Source organism: Notolepis coatsorum (assembly GCF_963971535.1).
Source record: "Notolepis coatsorum genome assembly, chromosome: 20".
Lineage (NCBI taxonomy): Eukaryota > Metazoa > Chordata > Actinopteri > Aulopiformes > Paralepididae > Notolepis > Notolepis coatsorum.
This window is the reverse complement of record NC_140184.1, coordinates 9,060,716-9,086,928: the sequence shown is the minus strand read 5'-3', so window position 1 is coordinate 9,086,928 and position 26,213 is coordinate 9,060,716. Positions and strand designations below refer to the sequence as shown.

At 46.6% G+C, this 26,213-nt stretch overlaps 1 protein-coding gene across 1 annotated transcript in view; it reads right to left on the bottom strand.

The window, feature by feature from the left end:
* The window catches only part of LOC311247289 (uncharacterized protein), a gene marked incomplete at its 3' end in the record, with an annotated part of 277,946 nt that overhangs the window by 103,738 nt on the left and 147,995 nt on the right, over positions 1–26,213 (bottom strand). The window contains exons 6-9 of the mRNA XM_084337648.1: positions 18,947–19,067; positions 16,726–16,862; positions 6,055–6,267; positions 4,042–4,216 (exon numbers count right to left, since the gene is read on the bottom strand). Of these exons, the coding sequence (XP_084193774.1) occupies positions 4,042–4,216; positions 6,055–6,267; positions 16,726–16,862; positions 18,947–19,067 (646 nt within the window). The remainder of the gene's footprint in view (positions 1–4,041; positions 4,217–6,054; positions 6,268–16,725; positions 16,863–18,946; positions 19,068–26,213) is intronic.

Here is a 26,213-nt window from a genome sequence, read left to right as displayed (position 1 = left end):
CTAGCTGTCTTATCCCAGTGTTACTGTCTTGTCCACTTACTCATAGCTTTAGCTAGCTGTCTTATCCCAGTGTTACTGTCTTGTCCACTTACTCATAGCTTTAGCTAGCTGTCTGTAAGTTTTCCTCGTTTGAGGTGCTCCTGTTGCATCCCTCTCCACCCAACAGAAAGTGTGGCGGTCTGATTCCTATCTCCACTGCATCCTTTGTAATGGCTGTCCTATACCGCCCCCCAGGCCCTTACACCCTCTTCCTAGATGAATTTTCAACTTTCATCTCTGAGCTTGTTATGCGCTCAGATAACATTTTAATTGTTGGTGATTTTAACATTCATTCCAATAAAACTCTAGATCCCCTAAATAAGGCTTTTACCGACATCGGTCTCATTCAAATCGTTGACCAACCCACTCACAGTGGTGGGAACACCCTTGACCTAGTCCTAGCCCGCGGTCTCACTGTGTCAAATTTGACCGTCTCCCCCTATGTTCCTGCTCTCTCAGACCACTACCTCATCAAATTTCAAACACACATTGATCTGAATACTGTATTTAATGTCAGGGAGCTGTGTGTTGCCTGTAAAATGGATACTGGGAATCCGAAGGTGCCGTACCGGTCGCATCCTACCAGGCGGCGGTATCAAGCACCCTTTGAAACATTGTGTCTTGGGCTGTGCGTCGATTATATAGGTCCGGGTGGACTTTTCTTTGTCGGTCAAGTGGAGCGGTTGTCCCGATCGGATTGAGAAGAATCAAGTACGATCCGTGTTTTGTGATGGATTATGTTGGCGACACGATGGACATAATTACTTGGAATGGCGATCAGATAATTGGAATATTCTTTTTGGGGCACATCCTAGTCAAGGTAAGGGCTATATGATATCAATCTTGCGTTAATCCGAGCATGCCTTCATTGTGATCCGAAAGTGTTACTGTAATGTTACTCCACAACGTATGCCGTTGGTGGCGATCAGAGCATGAAAAAACGACCCCCCCCCACCCTTTCATGCATTCATGATGGAACATAATACCTATCATATGCATTTGATTTTTTTATTGTAGCGTGTGTAGGGACGAAATGCCAATGCATTTAGTATAATACACGTTGGGTGCTATTACCAGCCTCCCAGGAATTACCCTAGACCGCTCTAAGACCATACTTATATTCACCACGGTATAAAACGGAAACGTATGGATGGGAAAATTATTATTTTTTTGTATCTTGACCGGAAGAAACTGTCAGTTGTGTCAAAGTGTCAAATGACCATAGTATTGGATCCATAGCTATAATATAGAATATAGTTATAGCTCTACAAACAAGGTGAAGGACTCCATTAGTCTAATGCTGGCACTGAATAGATGGGCCCCGGAAACAACGTGGCATCCAATGTGTTAAGAGCACTAGTCAAAAGAAAATATCTATAAATATGTTTTATATAATTATAAGTAAATGTGCCATAAAGTAATAAGTGGCATAAATGAAATATAAAGTACAACAATATATACATATGTGGAAAGGGTGTATCAGTATCAGTAGATTGCACAAATTAAATGTGAGAAAGGAATGAATTATGAGATATGAGAGAATGGAATAAGATGAATAACTACCATACTATACATACAGTATATGGAAAGGGGATTTGTGTGGACAAGGTATAGTGACAAGTGTATACAACAATATTGCACATTGGTATGTAGCAGTCCAGGTTCATTGCAGGTTGCAGGTTATAACATTGCAGGTTGTAACATTGTAAACATTGCAGGTTGTAACATTGTAAACATTGCAGGTTATAACACTGTACACATTGCAGGTTGTAACATTGTAAACATTGCAGGTTATAACACTGTACACATTGCAGGTTGTAACATTGTAACGATTGCAGGTTGTAACATTGTAAAGATTGCAGGTTGTAACACTGTACACATTGCAGGTTGTAACATTGTAACGATTGCAGGTTGTAACATTGTAAAGATTGCAGGTTGTAACATTGTAAACATTGCAGGTTGTAACACTGTACACATTGCAGGTTGTAACATTGTAAAGATTGCAGGTTGTAACACTGTAAACATTGCAGGTTGTAACATTGTAACGATTGCCAGGTTGTAACATTGTAAAGATTGCAGGTTGTAACATTGTACACATTGCAGGTTGTAACATTGTAACGATTGCAGGTTGTAACATTGTAAAGATTGCAGGTTGTAACATTGTAAACATTGCAGGTTGTAACATTATAAACATTGCAGGTTGTAACATTGTAAACATTGCAGGTTGTAACATTGTACACATTGCAGGTTGTAACATTGTAAACATCGCAGGTTGTAACATTGTAAACATTGCAGGTTGTAACATTGTACACATTGCAGGTTGTAACATTGTAAACATCGCAGGTTGTAACATTGTAAACATTGCAGGTTGTAACATTGTAAACATCGCAGGTTGTAACATTGTAAACATTGCAGGTTGTAACATTGCAGGTTGTAACATTGTAAACATTGCAGGTTGTAACATTGCATGCTCCTGCATCATCTGCCAGACTAGGAGAACGGTCTGGGTGCCTGAGGTCCTTGATGATGCTGTGTGCCTGCCACATGCACCGCTGATGAAAGATATCCTGAATGTTGGATTTTTCTGTCCGTAGATAGACATTCTGTGCGTAAAATAGAACACTTTCTTTCTTTATTTTTTGTATCTCTCTTTCTCCGATTTTTCTCTGTTTTCTCCCCGTCCCAATTTTTGTCGTTGTGCCAATTCCCCCCCCCCTCCCCTACCTGGTTGTCGTGCGCATGTTCTCCTACTGGTCGGTACAAGGGAACCCTGAAGTATCCGCACGATTCCTCCGACACGTGCGGCGACAGCCAGTGGCTCTCTTCTCACCTGGTAGCGAGGGCTCTCATTGGTGAAGTGTAACGCGTGGGAGGTCACGCTGCCTTCCTCAAGTCCTGCCTCCGCTGAGCAGGCGCCCAGACCTGACCAGTAGGCGTCGCTGTCCACAACGCCAGTTTCCCACCCACGGCTTCCCTCCCCCTAACTCAGCCAAACGAGTTAGTATAGCGATCAGCCCAAGCCAAGGCAATGCTGACTCCGGGAGTCGAGAGTAAAATAGAACACGTTCTACTCAATGTTGATAAATGAGGTGTAAATAGTAAATGGTGCATTTATAAATGGTAAATAGTAAATGGTGCATTTATCCAAAGCGCTTTACAATTTTTTGTTCCTCACAATCAATTCACTCACACATTCACACACCGACGGCGGAGGCAACCGTGCCAACCTGCTCATCGGGAGCAGTTAGGGGTTAAGTGTCTTGCTAAAGGACACTTCGACACGCTGCCTGGGAGGAGTGGGAATTGAACCGGGAACCTTCCAATCGCCAGACGACAGCTCTACCTCGTGAGCCACTGTTGCGCCTTCTATCAAAAGCATTTTACAATTTAAGCCTCACATACAACGCCTTTTTTGTGTGAATTGATGTCTTTTGCAGATTCTGGGTGAAGCAGACAAGAATCAGCTTCCACCCCCGCTTGTACGCCACCAAAATCTCTGCTGGCATGAAGCCCCTGCTGACAGCTACCAATAAATCAAATGCTCTGAAGAAAGAAAATCTAGTTTCTGTGACTGCCCCAGGCCCTGTAATCTGACACTCCCTCAGAGTGCCTGAATCTTAACATCCAATCAGATTTTAAGATAAGATAAGATATTCCTTTATTGGTCCCCTTGGGGAAATTAGGGGGGTTCTGGTATGGGCAGGGTAATAATAGAAAGTCATAAATATAGGCAATACAATTGTATCTGAATAAAAAATTGGAGGAAAAATAAACAGTGTAAACAATATAATTAACTCTGAATATGGAAATATGAGAAAAATAAATAAATAAAAAATAATCTCTTCACCTTGTGTGTGTGTACAGTATGTGTGTGCGTGTATGTGTGTGTGTGTGTGCGTGTGTGTGTGGTGTGTGTGTGCGTGTGTGTGTGTGTGTGTGTGTGTGTGTGTGTGTGTGTGTGTGTGTGTGTGTGTGTGTGCGCGCGTGTGCGTCTGTACGCACCATGTACCCCGGTGCACAGATACAAGCTCCAGTGGCGCCCTGGCAGTCGGCCCCGTTGGCACAGGAACAGGGCTCCTTGCACCCCTCGCCATAGTAACCTGACGGACAGGTCTCGTTGCAGTATAGCCCCGCCCAGCCCGCTGCACAGGTGCACTCACCTGACAGAGGATGACAGCTGGAAGAAGAAGAAGAAGAAGAAGAAGAAGAAGAAGAAGAAGAAGAAGAAGAAGAAGAAGAAGAAGAAGAAGAAGAAGAAGAAGAAGAAGAAGAAGAAGAAGAAGAAGAAGAAGAAGAAGAAGAAGAAGAAGAAGAAGAAGAAGAAGAAGAAGAAGAAGAAGAAGAAGAAGAAGAAGAAGAAGAAGAAGAAGAAGAAGAAGAAGAAGAAGAAGAAGAAGAAGAAGAAGAAGAAGAAGAAGAAGAAGAAGAAGAAGAAGAAGAAGAAGAAGAAGAAGAAGAAGAAGAAGAAGAAGAAGAAGAAGAAGAAGATCATCCTATCTGGGTCATTAACCCTTTCACTGCCGCACTACCAAACGGTTAACCCTTTCACTGCGACAATACACAGAAGGTTAACCCTTTCACTGCCACCCGACAGCCGGTTAACCCTTTCACTGCCACACTACAGAAGGTTAACCCTTTACTATCACACTATAGTGTTTACTTTACTATGATAGTAAAGGGTTATCCTTCTGTGGTGGGGCAGTGAAAGGGTTAATATCATTGAAAAAAAAAAAGGGAATTGAAAAAAAGGGTTTTATGAGGTTGATTTCCAACATTGATTTCCATGCGATATTAACATTCTGGAGTACATTTTCGCAGCTAGCATTGTTCCAGCATCGCAGGTTGTTCCAGCATCTATCTGTACACCGTGGGAGCTCTCACACATTAATGGTTACCAGGCCCCCACAACACCGTAGGCCATAACCCATGATAAATATTTATGAATGAGCTAGTTAGCAAAATAGTCAATCAAATAAACACACATTGTTTCACATTGCAGTAAAGAAAAAATAAATAACGCACATCCTCCGTTCCTTGGTGCTGAGCCAAACTGTAGAAACAGTAGTACATAAAACAAAGCGGGGCTCGCAACTCACTTTAGATGCTCCAAGGTGTTTTAATTGTGACAAATAATAGCAGCAGATACAACGTTTGGACTCCTCCGGTCTTTTTCAAGTGTGTTGCAGTAAAGACATCCAATATTTTAGTACAGTAGATGTACTATAAGTATGCTTCACTAGGCAGTAACTGTACTATAAGTATGCTTCACTAGGCAGTAACTGTACTATAAGTATGCTTCACTAGGCAGTAACTGTACTATAAGTATGCTTCACTAGGCAGTAGCTGTACTATAAGTATGCTTCACTAGGCAGTAGCTGTACTATAAGTATGCTTCACTAGGCAGTAGCTGTACTATAAGTATGCTTCACTAGGCAGTAGCTGTACTATAAGTATGCTTCACTAGGCAGTAGCTGTACTATAAGTATGCTTCACTAGGCAGTAACTGTACTATAAGTATGCTTCACTAGGCAGTAGCTGTACTATAAGTATGCTTCACTAGGCAGTAACTGTACTATAAGTATGCTTAAATATGGTTTTAAATATGCTGCTCCTTCATCCTGGAACAAGATACAGGAGGACCTAAAATTGCCAGGACTGGTCACCCTCGGAGAATTTAAAGCCATTTTAAAAACCTACGAATTCAGTTCCCTCGGACAGTGCAACTGTGTTTGATAACTTGCCTGAAATTGGATCGAATGTTTTTAATCTGTATTTTATTGTGATGTTCTTTTTTTTAAGTTGAAACTTTCTGCTGCCTTGCTTGGCCAGATCGCTCTTGAAAAAGAGATTTCGATCTCAATGATGCTTATCTGGTTAAATAAAGGATTTGATTGATTGATTTATTGATTGATTGATGCTTCACTACAAATAACAAATAACTGTCAAACAAAATAGATACTCAACTAGTTGTGACTCCATGCAGACAGTACCACACACACGCCTGGACCTACTGACCTGAGTGTGTTCGAGGCGTTGCAGGGGCAGTACTTGTCACATATGAGGCCATAGAGGCCGCCAGGACAGAAGCGGTCCTGGCAACTGGGGCCCTTGAAGCCTTCGTCGCACAGGCAGGCCCCGTTTATGTGGTAGCACTTGGCCCCATTCTGGCAGTCGCACTTGTGGGCACACTGGGGCCCGTAGGAGCCCACCGGGCACTCGTCCTGGCATCTGGGGTAGAAGAAGAGAATCATATGTTTGATTAGCCCTCAAATCACAGTGGCACACGTCTCAAAGGGCTTCACAGGAACCACGTGACAATTTAGGGATCGACCAGCGATCAATCAGCCAGTGGTGGAGAGTAACTAGGTATTTTTACTCAAGTACTGTACTTAAGTACAATTTCGAGCTACAGTACTTGTACTTTATGTGAGTATTTTCATTTTAGGGAACTTTATACTTTTACTCCACTACATTTCAAGGGAAATATTGTACTTTTTCTGAACCCATCAGTTACTAGTTACTTTGAAGACAATTATTTTGCATAGAAAACATAATATATATATCTACAAAATAAAACATTTTAACATTTGAAGCCTCTCAACTTCAAGAGGACATAATCAGAGCGGCATAACGGGACCACATACGGCTTTAACATAACCTATAGAGGTCAATGGATACACAAACGTCATGTAGAATGTGTACTTTTACTTTAGATACATAAATATATTCAATAGCAAATACTTCTCTACTTTAACTTTAGTATAATTTGAATGGAGGTCTGGTGGACCCACAACATTGTTGCGGTTTTAAAGTCATAACCATTCATGTAAAAATACTTAACAGATGTTAACTCTATCTCAATTACAAGCAATATAGACAGCACAATGTGATTATTAATTGCCATTTATCTTTGCAACATCACATTTATAAATAAAAGTGCTATTCGCTTTGTGTGATGGAATTTGACGTGTGTGTAAAAAAAGAAAAAAATAATTATAATCAAGACATGAAGGGAATATAAATCACGTTTATCTTCAATAAATGTAGAAGAAACGAGGTGGAGGCAGACAGTGGAAGGAACACAGTAGGGATGTCCCGATCCGATCACGTGATCGGGATCGGCGTCGATCACGTGCTTTTCAGAGGATCGGGGATCGGGAAAAAATTATAATAAAAATCGGCAGTCAAAAAAAGAAACATTTTATTCAACAAACATGACCATGTCCACGTCTTAAACTCATACGGAGGCCTTAGTTTTGGTTTTAAATTACATATAATATATCATCATTAATGTATTTATTGTCACACAGAGCAGAATAATTGTCCACAACAAACACATTCCCCTTTAATTTACACCGTTGCAACAAACACATTCCCTTTTAGACCGGCTACACGCTACACGCTCCACATCACAACAACAGTACAACACGTCGCTCCCGAAACACGGTTAATATCCACTGACTTGAGCAGCTAGACTTAATGTCAGAGGTTTGGAACTAAGCATTTTAAAATAGAAAGTCAAGCCAGTTGCAATGTTTGCAAGGAGGACAGGCTGGAGGCGAAGTTTTCAGACTAACTTTTCACCTGGAGGATAACGTGACTGAGGATTATCGTCGGCGTTTCAGACCAGAATGGACCATTACGTAAGTCGAACACTGAATGTATACTAATGTGCAAACATATATTGAAACTTTTAATATTTCTCATATGAAGCAGAAGCACATTTCTCAGGGTGAATGTAATAACAAACGCCTCTGCGCTCGCGCCCCGGACTATAGGCAACAGATGGGCTTGTCTCGCTCTGCCAGTTTCTGACAAAAATGTGTCAAAATTGATTACTAATGTGAAAGATCGGATCGGAAACGATCGGATCGATAGATATTTAAAATCACATGATCGGGATCGGATCGGGGGCAAAAAAAGGCGATCGGGACATCCCTAGAACACAGTGAACCTTTTTGTTTCATTTACATGTTTATTTGTTTTCATCTACAATTGTCACACTCTCGGGTCTAGTCGAGCCGAACACCATGTACTGTAAGTAATAAATGTGTAGGAGGTGCACAGTGTGAAATGAAAATGTGTAAAATTTACATGTTCTTCACAGAAAATGAGCCAAGGCCAATGAGTCTCAGGTTTAACAAATAACTCACTGTATCATTTCTCTTTTTAGTAAACATTGAAAATGGGCCCCACAGCACCACACGAGGGTAAACAACACTACAGGGAGACGTGTCCTATGAGAGAGCAGGTGTAACAGGGCATCATACATAACTCGTACATAACTCTCCTACCCCTCAAGTGCAATATACACAGTGCAATACCCACCCACTACCGTCTGACACTGTGATTGTTATTTTCTTATTGATAATAAAGTACAATCTAATCTAATCTAATCTAATAACTCATCCAGTGAGTGACGTCATTGAGACGGTGACAGAGTGACATAATTGTTCAGTAGCTAGCCACTGAACTAACAACTGAATTGGCAAGACACTGGGTAACGTATTTAATTGGCTACCATGGGATCGATTGGCCAGTAATTAAAATAAATCTCCCCCGGTGGTCAACCAGTGGATCAACTGAAAAAAAAACATTGACTACTAAGCACACATTTACATTCCAATCCAATGTGATGCAGCGTGGATCCCGTTGTGCTCCTATCTTTAGCCCGACCCCGCTAAATTAATAGCCGATTCAATTACCTCCTTTAACACGTGTGTGAACATAAAACACAAATGGGAGAGAATTCCCTGTTCGTTCCCAGATGACACGTCTGAACACACCATTACAAGGTCAGCATGACATACTCTTTATAGCCACGTCTGAACACACCATTACAAGGTCAACATGACATACTCTTTATAGCCACGTCTGAACACACCATTACAAGGTCAACATGACATACTCTTTATAGCCACGTCTGAACACACCATTACAAGGTCAACAGGTCGGATATTATGCTCAGGGACCCTGGACCGGCCTGGACCGCGCACAAGGACGAAGCGTAAGCAAAGTTACCATATGAATCATAAACGAGCAGATTTAAATTCCGAAGCAGGTTAGCGTCGAACGGAATAACGAAAAGACGGCCGAGACGCGGCCAAAAGCCAAAAGTTGAAGTCGGCTTCAGCCTCATTCCTGACACGTCCGCAGCCGAGGCCGTTAAGAAAATAGACAAATTGCTCAATTAAAACTGTCCGCCGTGCACTTCTGTTTGGTGTCACGTCTAAATCACATTGACTTCCTCTGGCCCTTATCTGAGCTAATTCCATTAGGATGTGGAGAGGGGGAAAGCGAGAACTCAGTCTGGGAATTATTCCATGTAGGCTAATTCACCTGTCTCGCCCAAAAGAATGGAGGTAATTTGGGGCTCAATTGAGAATAACGAGAGAGAGAGAGAGAGAGAGAGAGAGAGAGAGAGAGAGAGAGAGAGAGAGAGAGAGAGAGATAGAGAGGGAGAGAGAGAGATAGAGAGAGAGAGAGAGAGAGAGAGAGAGAGAGAGAGAGAGAGAGAGAGAGAGAGAGAGAGAGAGAGAGAGAGAGAGAATGAATGAATGAAGGAGACTGGAGGGATATTTTGCACATATAGACAACGTCTGAAATGAAGGCAATAAAACTCCTCGTGTCTCAGAGTCTCAGAAGAATAACAGAGAAGGAGGCATTTCAAATGGACTCTTGGTAAAAGTCTCCCACTGGTTATTTATGAGGGGAATTACACCTGTGCAACGAGATGGATAGAAAATGTGCAAAGCATTTGCATAGAAAGTAGGAGAAACGGCGGCTAAGGAAAGAAAGAACGGTTAGATTACTCATGGAAATCACCACAGAATCCACTGAGCTTGTCAAGAAGAAGAAGGGAGGTTCAATCAAACCTTATAATTTGACTACACTTGTAAACAGTGTATTTATATTAACCCGTTCATTACCACACTGCAGACGGTTAACCTTCTGTAGTGTGGTAGTGAACGGTTAACCCTTTGTAGTGTGGTAGTGAAAGGTTAACCTTCTGTAGTGTGGTAGTGAAAGGGTTAACCTTATGTAGTGTTGTAGTGAAAGCTTAACGTAAGGTTATGTATATAACCAAGTTCTATGAATTCTGGTGACGCTCAGCGTCAGTCTGCACTGACTTCACTTCGTGCACGTGCACTGAATAAAACATTCCACAATGTACCTTTACATACCAACATTCGTCTGGCCACACCCCTATCCGCTTACCTTCATAAGCAGGTGTGTGGTCACCTACTCGCCTCCTTCCCAAACTTTCACCACAAGGCGAGATCAAGGGCCGCAGCGCCGTCCTGACGCTGAGCGTCACCAGAATTCATAGAACTTGGTTATATACATAACCTTACGTTCTATTTCATTCTGGCCTCCGCTCAGCGTCAGTCTGCACAAGAGGAGCTGAGCGGAAGCCAGAAGCTCGACAAATGTACCCCGCTGAGGCCCCCCACAACCATCAGACCGGGGAGGACCGAGCCCCCCGACCTTCCCTAATGGAGGGATACCCTCCCTATTGGAGGACGGGAGGGAGACGGATCCGACCGTGCGAAGAGGAACTCGAGCAACTCAACGCACAGGGTGAGCAGATCGTGGCTTGACCCCACGACTACGCACACGCACAACCCGCATGCCACCAGGGAACGAACGGAAGGAACAACCCTCGTTACTGCCCCCAAAATCACGGGTTCAAGAGCAAACTCAACCCCGTGGCAAGGCCGTAGCAGCGGAGCGCAAAGGAAGACCCAGACCCACTGAAGGGACTGGATCCCCTGGAAAAAAGGGGGCCCGGAGAGGTCAATGATGCCAGGCATCAAGACCCCACCAGGCGGTCACTTAGTGACACCGCCCCCCACATCGCCAGCGTATTCGGACAGGGCCCCTCCAAGAGCGGGCCCTTTCCCCCCATTAGTACGCCGCCTGGCACACTGACCCTGCAACACAGGCAGTCAGCATGGCCGTAAAGCACTCAAAAGGTTAACCAACGGAAGCAGGCAGTGCACCGGGGAAAACCAGGCAGCAGGCTGTAGACCCGAGCCTGGAGCACTGCGGACAAGACAGGCGCCAAAGGGGTCAACTGAAAACAGCACCCCGGCGGAACGGGCGTATGCTGGCATTGTTGCGCACCATGACAAAGCCTCCATCAACAAACCCCCACCCAGAGGGGTCGAGGCAGAGAAGGCTGACACGATTGGCAGACGTCATGAACGTGCAGGGGCACACTCAACCGGGTAACCCGGGAGTTGACTCTGCTCCAACACACCAGGGAATCAACCACCCTCTCGGTACACAGACGGTGGTTGTTCCTATAACCCCTCAAGAAAAAACTCCAAAACACACCTGCGGGTATACACCAGCTATACTGCAGTACAAGTGTTTCAGTTTCCAAAAAGGGTTATCCCAGGCCTACGGTTTCAACGAAACATTACTTCGGACCGAGCCCGGCGGCTCGGGAAGCACACAGGGTTACCAGAGGAGGTCCAGAAGACCACCCCAACAGCCCCCTCTTCGCCATGCGTGAGAGAGGAGCGAAAGAAAGGACAACCAGCCCCTTATGATAGTGTTAGGTACAACGTGTACCCAACAAAAGGTCTCCATAACGCCTAACCCTGTGACACCCGGGCCGACCCGGCATTTTCCGCCCCGAAAAAAGCACAAGTCCCTCAGGGTACCAGAACAGCAGATCTGCGTCCCCGGCGGACAACGGGTTAACTGACCTGGACCAGCGCGACCAGAACCAGTCCTGTGCCCTAACCACGCCGACATGCCCACTCCAGAAGAGGGGGTAGGTATGCGTGTCGATCTAAAACATGAAAAGAGGGCGCCACCCAGACGGTCCCATTTGTACCGCGCTCAGTGGTTCACACACAACACGCGTCGTATCCTCAATGTATTGCAGCAACACATGTTTTGGAAACATCGTTATTACAAAACATTTAGAAGGGAAGAAAAGAAGAAGTGTTTAAAGTCCGGTCAGGACTCCTACCTTCACCCTGAGCGCAGGCAGAGAGAACAGCAACACTGGTTAACGGGACACCGAGTTGAACCCAGCATCTCCTGCGTTGGTGACGAGGGTATGTCCGCTACGCCACCCAGCCGCCGTTCTCCATGTTGACGAAGTCCTCGCTGGCACTGGCCCCCGGGTGTAGGGTCGACTAACATCCTCTGTCAAAGATGACGTCGTAGTCAGTGTTAAAGGCATGTTATAGTCACAGTAACGTTTCAACAGTGTAGCATTAAGCTAACAGCCGTCCGACTGATAGCAACAAGCTAACGTTTCCTAGCCTAGTGACACAACGGGCTAGCGCCGCAGCTAACAGCTGACTGGCTAACAACAGTAGGCCACAAACTAGCACGCCAGCTAAGCAGCTATCACCTGAACTGTACACAATGACATAACAAGCCACACTTCAGACAGGCCGCTGTCCAAGTCCCTCCCCATCCTAAGAGGGAAGAGAAAAAGAAATGTCAAACACAGTTTTCAACTGTGATTTACCAGACATACAGCGGAGCCGGCACAATTCCCATCCAGGCTGCAGCCGACTTGAGCATGGAACTCCCGATAATGAAGATCCTATGCCCACATTTCCTCGTTAGGGTGTACTTCCACATTTATGTGAAAGATGGGGCCTGCACGGGACAGAGAAGCATCCGCTCGTCCAGAGAATCCCAGGTTTTAACCAGGTCTTGGTCGCGGCCCACTAGGTTGACCATCATGGGCGTCAGACCAAGATCCTCCGTCCGCCGCTTAAGAAGCCGAGCAGAGGACCCCAGTCCGGGATCGGCGTTTGTAAAATTGTCAGCTAACCCCCATAGCATAAACAGACAACCAGTGCTCGCAAGCAAAACAATACTCACCCCACCCGGAAACAACCGATTTCTCACAACAGCCGGTGCTTCCCACAGTCCAGCTGTATGACCGGAGGGCCAATACCCATCCAGCCGCAGCAAGGAGGACTGCAGTCGGGGAGTATATCAGCGGCGCGAGCCCCTAATACGAATCATCTTCCAGACACTCCAGTGACAAAGACAATATCGCCGTATTTTCTCGAAATAGTGAGAGAGAAAATAAAGATATGATGTCAACGTATCTTCCCGTTCTTTTGTGTTCCAACTTTCTTCAACTAAACAACCTCGTCAAGTGTGGGTATCTACCGAGGCACTTCCTTGTGGTGAAAGTGAAGAAGGAGGCGAGTAAGTGACCACACACCTGCTTATGAAGGTAAGCGGATAGGGGTGTGGCCAGACGAATGTTGGTATGTAAAGGTACATTGTGGAATTTTTTATTCAGTGCACGTGCACGAAGTGAAGTCAGTGCAGACTGACGCTGAGCGGAGGCCAGAATGAAATAGAACCTTCTGTAGTGTGGTAGTGAAAGGTTAATCGTCTGTAGTGTCGTAGTGAAAGAGTTAACTTTCTGTAGTGTGGTAGTGAAAGGGTTAACCTTCTGTAGTGTGGTAGTGAAAGGTTAACCTTCTGTAGTGTGGTAGTGAAAGGTTAACCTTCTGTAGTGTGGAAGTGAAAGGGTCAACCCTTTGTAGTGTGGTAGTGAAAGGTTAACCTTCTGTAGTGTGGTAGTGAAAGGGTTAACCGTCTGTAGTGTGGTAGTGAAAGGTTAACCTTCTGTAGTGTGGTAGTGAAAGGTTAACCTTCTGTAGTGTGGTAGTGAAAGGGTTAACCGTCTGTAGTGTGTCAGTGAAAGGTTAACCTTCTGTAGTGTGGTAGTGAAAGGTTAACCTTCTGTAGTGTGGTAGTGAAAGAGTTACCTTTCTGTAGTGTGGTAGTGAAAGGGTTAACCTTCTGTAGTGTGGTAGTGAAAGGTTAACGATAGGTTATGAATATAACCGTAGTTCTATGAGTATTAGTAACGCTCAGCGTCAATCTGCACACATCTCACTCCAGTGACGTGCACTGAATAGAAACTCACAAATGTACCTTTACATACCAACATCCGTCTGGCCACACCCCCATCTGCTACCTACATAAGCAGGGGTGTGGCCACACACTCATCTCCTTCTCAATCATTTCACCACAAGGTAAGATCAAGGGCCACAGTGGCGTCCAGACGCTGAGCGTCACTAATACTCATAGAACTACGGTTCGCCGAAGGGCCAGCAGTGGCGGTGGTAGCGGCGGCGGCTTCGGCCGCGGATCCCCGACGACAAGCCTTCCGCCTGACTCCACCGGCGACATCGGGCGGGGGGAAATGAGGCTGGAGCACGGACCGCTCCTCCTGCATTTCCCTGCAGGTTGAAGTCATCAGCTGCAACGCCAACCCGAAGAGCCCAGCATCGGAGAGGGGTGCCGTCAGAAGTGGTGTCCTCTTCCTCTCCGGCACACGCGCCTGCTCCAGCCAAAGGTGGCGCTGGGCTAGAGTGGCCAGGGCACGTACCTTCCCAGCGGCGACGGCCTGCAGCTGGATCAGATGCAGGATGGCTCCGGCCGCCTGGGCGAGCTGATCACGTTGTATTTCGGTCAGCTCCGTACCGCCCGTCATTATCCCGGACATGAACCTCGCTAGCTGCGCGATGTTAGACATAGCAGCTAGGGATTGAGTCGCGGTGATGAACGACTCGCTCCAGTAGGCCAACCACCTCGCCGATTTCCCGTGGGGAACCGGCTTCCGTAAAGGCTCCCACACCACCTCAGGACAAAGGAGAGCTGCCATCGGCCTATCAAGCCGAGGCACCCCCTCCTTCATACCCTCTACCAAACCCACCACCCTCGTGACTCGCACGTAGGCGGGAGTAAGGCCTGTGATGTGGGAGACCACCTGTCCCTGACGGACGTAGGCCTCCATTGAGGGGAAAAATGGGCAGACAACGCACGTCTCCCTCACAGGATGACGTTGCCATAAATGACCTATGAGATCATCAGGGACAGGAACAGGCAGTGGCTGCGGCAGCGGCACGCCATTTGCGACTGCCGCCATGAGCTCGGGGAACAAAGCACGCAGTTCCCCCTGCATACTTTCCCCCACCGAGCCCGCGTCGCTCACATGCGGCAGACTACTGGACATCGCAGAGCCACATTCCGATGTGGCTGATAGAAGGGCATCCCGTCGCTGAGTCGGAGGTTCTAACCCAACATCAGCATACGAGGGACCCCACGGAGACATATCACCCCCTGCCAGTTTATCCTGAACGGGAGGCGGACATGTCTCCACCGGGGCGTCAAACAAGAACCGGTCTGCCTCTACCATGTAATCCTCAGTTTCCATCGGCCACGGAGAAGCAGACGCATCCTCATCCGGCTCCAGCAACTCCCCGAAACCAGGCTGTTCGCGTCTGCAAGCCACCATCTTACGACGCGAGCGAGCAGACGCAAAAAGCTTGCATCTCAAATCCTCCGCCACAAGAGGAGCCGGCCGCCCAACGGCGGACGACTCTCCGGCGGCAAAGGAACCAGAGCAGGAACCAGGCCATCTCACAGGAGACGGCGCTGGTGCACCAGCTCCTTGGAGAGGCAAGCTATCCACCGGACGACTACTGGGCACGGATGCCGTCCACGACAGTGGCGTCAACCCCGCCCCAAGACGCACGGCAGAGGAGGAAATGAAGAATCGCTGGTGAAGGGTAACGTTGCTAGCGCGACCCCCCGAGGTAAACATTATAGCTTAGCTTTTTTCTTTTAAAAAGTATGAGAGAAAGAAAAAAGCAAGAAACATGTGAACACTTAACTCAACTTTCTTCAGCTAAATACCCTTGTCAAGTGATTGGTATACAGGCTGTTAACAGATTTGGCAATGGGGCGACAATAATGTATACAAGAGGCATGGTATTCTATCTTTGGCCTAGCTCTGCTGGCAGCGGTTTATTTATCATGTTGTCTCATAATACAGCAGCACATATGATCTCCTCTCCGGGGAGGGGCAGAAGTGAGAAGAAGGAACAGTAGGAGGGAACCAAGGTTTATATAGTCCCAACCTGGTGTAGACAGTAGACGCTCCGCCTACAACGCCCTCCAGTGGACACAGATATACATGCAGTCATGAGGGCAGTAGAGAGCAATTACAGTCAGTTACAACCATACATACACCCTCTATATTCAACACAGGCACTCTCTTGTGGTGAAAGTGAAGAAGGAGGCGAGTGTGTGGCCACACACCTGCTTATGTAGGTAGCGGATGGGGTGTGGCCAGACGGATGTTGGTATGTAAAGGTGAATTTGTGAGTTTTTATTCAGTGCATATGCACTAAGTGAAATATGTGCAGTTGACGCTGAGCGGAGCTAATACGATATAGAACCTTCTGTAGTGTGGTAGTGAAAGGGTTAACCCTTTGTAGTGTGGTAGTGAACGGTTAACCTTCTGTAGTGTGGTAGTGAAAGGGTTAACCCTTTGTAGTGTGGTAGTGAACGGTTAACCTTCTGTAGTGTGGTAGTGAAACGGTTAACCCTTTGTAGTGTGGTAGTGAACGGTTAATCTTCTGTAGTGTGGTATAGTGAAAGGTTAACCTTCTGTAGTGTGGTAGTGAAAGGGTTAACCCTTTGTAGTGTGGTAGTGAACGGGTAACCTTCTGTAGTGTGGTAGTGAAAGGTTAACCTAATAATGTTGATTTAGAATTCGAATGCCAACGTAACGAACGAAGGTCTGAACGTTCGAACGTTTGGGCTCAGCCCTAGTGTGCACTGATAACACTGGTTACATGATGATTCGTTGACTCGGCCTGACTCCTCAGAACGTACCTCTCCCCGGTGTAGCCTGCAGTGCACTGGCACTGCCCGCTGATGTGGTCACACAGGCCTCCGTTGCGGCACGTACACTCCTGGGTACAGTTGATGCCGTAGGAGCCGAACTGGCACGGCTGGGCACATACCGAGCCCTGCGGACAGACAAGACAACAAAAGGCACTCGGGACGTCGTACAGTAATAATAACAATAATAATAATAATAATAATAATAATAATAATAATAATAATAATAATAATAATAATAATAATAATAATAATAATAATAATAATAATAATAAACTTTATTTGTATAGCACCTTTCATACAGAAACTGCAGCTCAAAGTGCTTCACAACAGAAAAAAGACAGGCATAAAATGAGCACATAAAGTGCAGACATATAAAATCACAGTTTTTCACATTAGGATCTAACATCCCAACAGGCCACCTTGTTTATGGTTTGATTCATTTTTAAATAGACAATAATAAAAATAGTAAGATAAAATAGTGCAATAGTGCAGTGCAATAAAATTGTAGAATAGAATAGATAAAAAAAATATATATTTTACAGTGCAATAAAATAGTTCTGGATTACTGTAATACAGTATGTTGACGTGCCACAATAGGACCGTGGATGAAGCAGTACTTTGCACAGGGAAAGTAACACTAACCCATCCGTTCTACATTCATTGCACACACTCACTTTAAACACTCACCTTTAACATTCACTTTAGACACGTTAAACACTTTTAAACCATTTCACTACCACACTACAGAAGGTTAGCCCTTTCACTACCACACTACATACGGTTGACCGTTAACCTTCTGTAGTGTGGTAGTGAAAGGGTTACCATGCTGTCGTGTGGCAGTGAAAGGGTCAACATTCTGTATTGTCGCAGTGAAAGGGTTAACCCCTTGGTAGTGTGGTAGTTAAAGGGTTAACACTACACCATATTTGATCTATTTATTACTAAAATATTTGCACTACATCTCTATCAAATTTTTGCATCTTGTTGCATTTTGTACTTTTTTTTGTTTTGTATATTGTATATTTTGTATAGTGTTTGGTCTTTATTTTAATAAAAAAAAAAGTTTACTGTACGGAGCACAATCTTAGGGGGCTCATACAGAATTTCACTGTAATGTACATGTACCTTATGTGTGACAAATAAAACAAAACTTGAAATTTGTGGTAAAGCGTTAGTTTCTAAGGTTCACAGGAAAGCGTTAGTTCTGACAATGATCTGTAATGTTAGCAGTGCTTCCCATGTACACAGTACTGGCGGGCCGGACTAAGTACTGGCGGGCCGGACTAAGTACCGGTATTATAAAACATAAAGTCCCGGTAGCGGAGTTCTTGAGAGCGAATCGGTGTGGGCGGGGGAGCGCTCATCCACGCTCTGATTGGAAGAAGGTGAGTGAGAGAGAGTGAGTGAGAGTGAGAGGGAGAGAGAGAGAGATAGAGAGAGAGAGAGAAACAAAGGGAGAGAGAAACAAAGGGAGAGAGAAAGCGAGAGCGCGTGCTTATATATATATATATTGTGTTTGATCATTTAGATTGGCTATTTAGCTTGTGACTGAGGCAACAACTGCTGGCTCCCAGCATTATTGGAAATGTGGTCGACAAGCACACAGTCTAACTTAGGACTGGCCCAAACTATTTGGATATTTCAACATTTCGGAAGGCATCAGTTATATGCATTAGGCCTAATGCATTGGTCTTTAGTAAGCTTTTTCTCAATTTCAATTGAATTTAAATCTTTCTTATCTTTATTGAGTATCAGAATATGATCATAAATTCTATATCTGAGTCTTGATAATAATATATATATATTTATGAAATAAATATATGTATATTTTGGGATGGTCAGTGTATACATTTGAATGGTGGTGAAAGAAGTTTGTTTGGAGCTCTGGTACCACCAGGCCTGAAGACAACTAACTCTAGGGGAAACACTGGTTAGTGTGGTTGCTGTTTCACTTCATATGCTTACAAATCTTTTATTTTTGCCTTTCTATCTTTGTATCTCCTTGCTGTGCTGTTCTGTTGCAACAAAGTAACCCATTGCCCCATGGGGAGGATAACAAAGTTCTTCTTATCTCATGTATGATTTGTATGGAGACTAAATTAGCATGTCACAGCAGAGGTACAGGTAATTACAGGTAATTAATTACACATCATACACATCAATTACACATAATTTCTTTCTTTTTTTCCAACATAGAAGTGGGTCTTACCACCCATCCAGCAGGACAGGAGCACTCTCCTGAGACGTGGTGACACGTCCCTCCATTCTGACAAGGACAGTGCTGCTCACACAGGCTGCCATGGCTACCTGGAGGACAAGGGTCCTCACAGCTGGAAGGAGAAGAGAAGAAAAGAGAGGAAGAACTTATACCTCACATTCACCCATTCATTCACCCATTCACTAGCACACTGAGAGGTGCCAACCTGCTCATTAGGAGCAGTTAGGACTAGGAGTTAAGTGTCGCTCAAGAACACTTCAACATGCTGCTGGGAGAAGTCAGAATCAAACCACGACTGATCTACTTCCTGAGACACTGAGCCCCAACAAGACAAGAAATACAAGAAAGGTAATGTAAAGAATAGAAGAAAAGAAAAGAAGAAAAGAAAAGTAAAGTAATGTAAAGAAAAGAAAAGAAAAAAAAGAAGAAAAGTAAAGTAAAAGAAGGAACAAAAAAGAAACAAAGAAAAAAAGGAGAAAAGAAAAGTAAAGAAAAGAAAAGAAGAAAAGAAAAGGAAACAAAGAAAAAAAGGAGAAAAGAAAAGGGAAAAACTGAAAAGAAGAAAAGAAGAGAAAAGAAAAAAAGAATAAAAGAAAAGAGAAAATAAAAGAAGAGAAAAGAAGAGAAAATAATGGAATAGAAGAGTTGACTAAAAATGTACTAAGAACTTAATACAAGAATTGACAGTATATGGCAACTAAACCTGAAATCTTACCGTATTTCTCTGTTAAAAACTTTGTTTACATGTGTAATCTTGTGAAAACAGGCCTGCGCTTTGAATTATGATTAGAAAGTTCCAAATTAAAATAATGTATATTAAATACTATATCAGGGGCGGACTGGCAACAAAAAGCAGTCAAGCTTGCGGTCAAGCGGCCGCCATTTGTCCGAAATAATGTATCAAGCTAATCAATCAATCAATCAATGAATCATCAAATAACAAAACACAATCCGCTAATTTACCTTTGTGTCAAGTTAATATGCAAAACAATGGGTCTCATTTTCAAATGTTTTTCTTTCATATTGTAGGATTTCGGTGTGAGAATGGGTTTTAAGCAGAGCCCAATCGCTGAACACAGGAGAGGAGAGAATGTGGCGTTTCAGGTTGTTTAATAGTATTCCCAAGTAGGCAAGAGTTACATCCAGAAATGTACAACAGATATGAATTGGGAATGTTCTTGGGGTAAAGGGAGCAGGTGCACTCCAGTGCTACTGCGGACGGAAGACACGGTCGAGAGAGGGAGCAGGAACTCCTTGGTAAGCTCCAGGGGGGTCCAGACAGGGGCACGCTGGCACGGAGGTCCTGGGCACAAGAGAGGAAAGTTAGAACAGGGAATAATCACACAGGGATGTCTAGCAGGTCTTCGGACTGAGGCGTCGTACCTAGGTAATGATACTAACACCACGACGACTTCTGGTCAGCGTCGTCCGGTAGAAGTAGGGTCTTCATCAACAGGGGATGGGTTACAGCTGTGAGGAGTGAGGTGCCTGACAGCGTGCGAATCAGGGGATGAGGTGCAGCTGAGTTGAGTGACAGGGGGTGAAGGGGTGCTGACCATATATGGGCGTGAGGCTTCCATGGTGGATGGAAGGGAGGATGAAGAGGAGTGAGGAGGGCGTGTGGTGAATGTGAGGGGGGAATGAGGAGGTCAGGGTTGGCCCGGTTGGACCCGGACGAGGTCCGGGTCCAGGATCATCTGGCGGGAGATCCAGCTGCGCTCCTCTGGGCCGCAGCCCTCCCAGTCGACCAGGTATTGGTAGCCGCGGCCACGGCGCCGCACGCCCAGCAACTCCCGGACAATGTAGGCCGGGTGGTCGTCGATGACCAGCGGAGGGGGAGGCTCCGGAGCAGGGGGAGACAGGGGACTGGAGACCACCGGCTTCAGCTGGGAGACATGGAAGGAGGGGTGAATCCGCATATGGGAGGGGAGCTGGAGTCTGACGACAGAAGGGTTGATGAGGGACAGAATTTTGTAGGGACCAACGAAACGGGGGGTTAGTTTACGGGAAACAGATTTGAGCGGCAGGTCCCGAGACGAGAGCCATACCATCTGACCTGGCTGATAGTCGGGAGCCGGGGTCCGGTGGCGGTTGGCGAAGCGACGGTTCTGGTCCGTGGAGCGGAGAAGCGCGGCCCTCGTGTCCTCCCAAATCCTCCTGAAGCGGCGAAGATGGTCCTGCACCGACGGAACAGCGATCTCCTCCTCCTGGGCAGGGAACAGTGGGGGTTGGTAGCCCAAAGAGGACTCAAAGGGAGACTGACCTGTCGCCGCCGAGGACAGAGAGTTGTGGGCATACTCGATCCACGGCAGGAAAGTGCTCCAGCCGGAGGGGTCCCGGGCTGTCACGCAGCGGGGGGCGGATCCCAGGTCCTGGTTGGCCCGCTCCGACTGGCCGTTGGTCTGTGGGTGGTACCCAGAGGAGAGACTGACCGTGGCCCCCAGAGCCTGGCAGAAGGCCCTCCAGACCTGGGAGACTAATTGAGGACCCCTGTCGGAGACGATGTCCACCGGGATCCCATGGAGGCAGAAGACGTGGAGCACCATCAGGTCCGCGGTCTCTGAAGCAGAGGGAAGGGGTCATCCAAATAAACTAAAACGGAGCGGTTAAGGACATCGCGGAGAACGTCATTGACGAGGGCCTAGAAGACAGCAGGGGCGTTGGTCAGCCCAAAGGGCATTACCTTGTACTCGAAGTGACCGAGCGGGGTCTTAAAGGCCGTCTTCCATTCGTCCCCTTCCCGGATGCGGACAAGGTGATAGGCATTCCTGAGGTCCAGCTTCGTGAAGATGGTGGCACCTTGCAGGGGCTCAAAAGCCGAGTTAATCAAAGGCAGGGGGTACTTGTTCTCGACTGTGATGTTGTTGAGACCCCGATAGTCGATACTGGGGCAAAGGGAACGATCCTTCTTGGAGACAAAGAAGAACCCTGCGCCGACAGGAGAGGAGGAGGGAGTGATAATGCCTGAGGCCAAGGACTCGTGGACGTACTTCTCCTTCGACTCCCTCTCTGGGCGTGAGAGGTTGAACAGGCGACTAGCGGGGAGCGGTGCTCCTGGGAGCAGGTCAATAGCACAGTCGTATTGGCGATGAGGAGGTAGGGACAGAGCCTGTTGTTTGCTAAATACAGCCTCTAAATCATGGTAGACAGGAGGAATAGCAGACAGGTCAATGGGTTCGTTGGGAAGGTAGGAACCAGCTACCCCTAGTGGCGACCGAGCTAATTGCAGGCAGGATACATGACAGTGAGCGCTCCAGCTAGTCACCAAGCCAGTAGGCCAGTTTATGACGGGGTTGTGTAGTTTGAGCCACGGCATGCCAAGGACAATGGGATTGTCGGGAGAGTTGGTGACATGAAAACAAATACTCTCGCTATGGTTTCCTAATAATAGGAGGCGGAGGGGTATGGTGTGGCGAGTTATTTGCATGAGCAGCTTCCCGTTTAACCCGCGAGCGTCACAGGGTATTGGCAGGGTGTCGGTAGCGATGTGGTAGTGGGAAACAACCCCAGCGTCGATGAGATTCTCGTCGGCACCTGAGTCGACCAGGGCGGACAGCGGGAGTGATTGACCATTGAGACACAGCGTGGCACTGAATTGCATGTTTGGACCGGAGCTGGGAGAAATATCAAGGCTCGAACAGACCCCCAGCGTCACTGCCCAGCACCGTCGTTTGGGCGAATCGAACATGAGGAAACGGAGTGACCGAGTTGGCCGCAGTATAAACATGCCCCCGTAGCGAGCCTGTGACGGCGTTCGTTGGGAGGAAGGCGCGAGCGGTCTAGGTCCATGTGCGTTCAAGGAGGCGCATGTCCAGTTCCCTGGCTAAATGGATTAGAATCCGGCCTTTCTTTAGACGCCAGTTCATCTTTAAAAAACGTCGCTCAGGCCTTGGCGGAAAGCCCCTCGCAGTGGCGTGTCACCCCAGTCGGAGCCGGCTGCCAGGATATGGAAATCGATTGCGTATTCGCTCACACTGCGACTTCCTCGGCGGATTGTGAATAAACCGGCGGCTCTATCCGAGCCCCCCGGAGGGTGGTCGAAGACTTTGCGCATGTCGTCAATATATGCGGAATATGACTCGCAGAGGGGAGAATTATTGAAGTGGAGAGCGGTTGCCCATTCTAGCGCAGCACCCGTGAGCAGGGCCGACAGGTAAGCGATTTTAGACCTCTCGATTTGGAAAGTGTGTGACTGTTGCCCTAAAACTAACGAACACTGAAAGATAAAGGCTCGACATTTGGAGACGCTCCCCGTCATAACGCTCTGGCGCGGGACGTGGGGCTCTCTGTGCAGGGGAATCGCAGCAGTGGGTGGGGAGTCTGGCGGGGCTTGCTGAGCCGTGACGTATGCCTCGAAGCGGCCGTATTGTCTGTCTCGCTCCGCAGAGCCGAGTGTGAGAGCGGTAAGCTGAGCAGTGACGGCCTCTATTGAGTGGGCGAGTTGGTCTACCCGAGCAGTCTGGCCGTTGATAATACTCACGGATTGCCTCTGAAACTTCCTCCATTCCTCGATCTCGAGTGTAGCTGGTTCTGACATCATTGGTTGTGGTGTTCTGTGAGAATGGGTTTTAAGCAGAGCCCAATCGCTGAACACAGGAGGAGAGAATGTGGCATTTCAGGTTGTTTAATAGTATTCCCAAGTAGGCAAGAGTTACATCCAGAAATGTACAACAGATATGAATTGGGAATGTTCTTGGGGTAAAGAGAGCAGGTGCACTCCAGTGGAACTCCTTGGTAAGCTTCCAGGGGGGTCCAGACAGGGGCACGCTGGCACGGAGGTCCTGGGCACAAGAGAGGAAAGTTAGAACACGGGGATGTATAGCAGGTCTTCGGACTGAGGCGTCGTACCTAGGTAATGATACTAACACCACGACGACTTCTGGTCAGCATCGTCCGGTAGAAGTAGGGTCTTCATCAACAGGGGATGGGTTACAGCTGTGAGGAGTGAGGTGCCTGGCAGCGTGCGAATCAGGGGATGAGGTGCAGCTGAGTTGAGTGACAGGGGGTGAAGGGGTGCTGACCATATATGGGCGTGAGGCTTCCGTGGTGGATGGAAGGGAGGATGAAGAGGAGTGAGGAGGGCGTGTGGTGAATGTGAGGGGGGAATGAGGAGGAGTGAAGAACGCTCCTGTGATTATGACATTTGGGTCCTCAGCCAGTAATCACCTCGTCACCTGTGGCTCTGTGAAGTTTCTGCGTTGTGTTTATCTCTTACTCATCGTACTGACTGATACCCTCTCTCCCTCCCCGGTGATACATTCGTCTCAAAAGAATTAAAGACACACTGGAAACATGATACCTTTCCTTGATGGTGATGTTTATTTCCTTTTTTTGATCAACTTTTTCTCCTCCATTTTTCTGTATTTTACCTCCCATTCCAATTTAGTCATTATGCCAATTCCACCCACCCATTCCTGGTCGTTGCGCGCATTTGCCCCCCCACTTGCTGGTCTAGGGAGCCCTGAAGTCTATCACATGCGTCCTCCGATACATGTGGAGACAGCCAGCAGCCTCTTTTCACCTGACAGCGAGGACTCTCACTGGGGAAGTGTAACACGTGGGAGGCTCACACTACCTTCCCCAATTCCCTCCCTCGCTGTGCAGGCACCCTGACCGACCTGTAGGAGTCGCTGTTTACAACGACCAGGATACAACCCATCGGCTTCCCACCCGCTGACACTGCCAATTGTGTCAGTATGACGAACGACCAAGCCGGAGGTACCGCCGACAGCCGGATTCGATACCAGTGTATCTGCGGTGGTAGACAGACGCTTAGTCCGCTGCGCTACCCGGCCTCCGGTGATGTTTATTTCCATAAACAAACAGTTCTGAAAGGTCTTTGACTGCTATTGAATTCATTATCTGTACCGTCTCTTCTGCTATTAGTCCGATGGTAGTTGAGGCCTAGTCGTTAGCCAAAAGCCTTCCCTGTTAGCCTAAGCTAGCCCTCATGGCCTATGAGGGTGAAGGAGGCCCCTCCCCCACCCTCCAGCTATTGCAGTCTCTCTGTCCACCTCCCTACGTGTCAGCCTCGTGTCCTAGTCTAACTTAAACCGGAAGAAACTCACAGCTATACCGCCTTTCCCCTAGCAACGGGGGCCATCCCCGTAGCCACGCCCCTTCTCTTGTTACTAAGTGACACAACGCCATGGCAGCGGCTCTTGTCACCTACTGACCCACTCTAACGCCCTTTCTCTATCTCTCCCCCTTCCAGCGGCCTGCTCTAGATGGTGACCATGGCCCTATCTCTAACACCCTGCCTGCTCTGTTTATGGAGAGTCTAACACTATGCCTCCCCTGTCTGCTCCCCAGCCCTGTCTGTGTTAATTATAAAGCCTGAGTGTCAGAGTAGATGTCTGCTGTCCTTTACAGATATTTACATTATATACACATTAGGGCTGTCCCCGACTAAGGATTTGGATGGTCGACTATGATTGGCCAAAATTTGCCGTTAGTCGACTATTGGTCCAAAAAAAAATATATATATATATATATATATATATATATATATATATTTTTTTTTGTATCATTCCATTTGGGCTGTGCTTAATGTCTGAAGGAGTCGACTGAAGGCTTCTTGTCCTCTGCAAAAGCATGCAATTGGTCCACTGATGGATACATCTTGATATTTGTCTAGTGTTCATTAGATGGGTGAAATCCTCTTTCAGTGCCTCTGTGCCTGTTTTTGTAGGCAGTTAGCCTCTGGTATGTGTGCCATTAGCGTTAGCCATGCTTCTAGGCCTCTTTTCTTTTGGAAAGAATGATAAAAAAATATATATATATTTATTTTTATTTTATTCAACTAAGAGGTTGGCAGTCGACTACGGCTCCTTTCGACCGATTAGTCGACTCATCGACTAATAGGGGTCAGCCCTAATAAACATATGAAAAACAAGTGCTATTCTTTCAATATATTTGTGTGTACAGAACATAATGCTGCTTGAACCTTTCCCTGTCTTTCTCTGCCTCTGGTTCACCTGTTTGTTTAAATTTCATAAAACAGATAAAGCATAAATTCATGATGAATAGTCCATCTGAACATACTATGCACTATGGCAGGGGTTCCCAATACATTTTCTAGGATTCAAATGACCTAGCGGGCCAACCCCTCACCCCTCCCTCATTCAAAATGCATAGGCTATGCAGTGGCGTTGCGTGGGTAAAATTACTGAGGATGCTAATGTTTAAAAAAAGAAAATTACAACCTATGTTTTGATAATGCGTTATTAGATCTACAACCCGTTGCAATATGGGACCG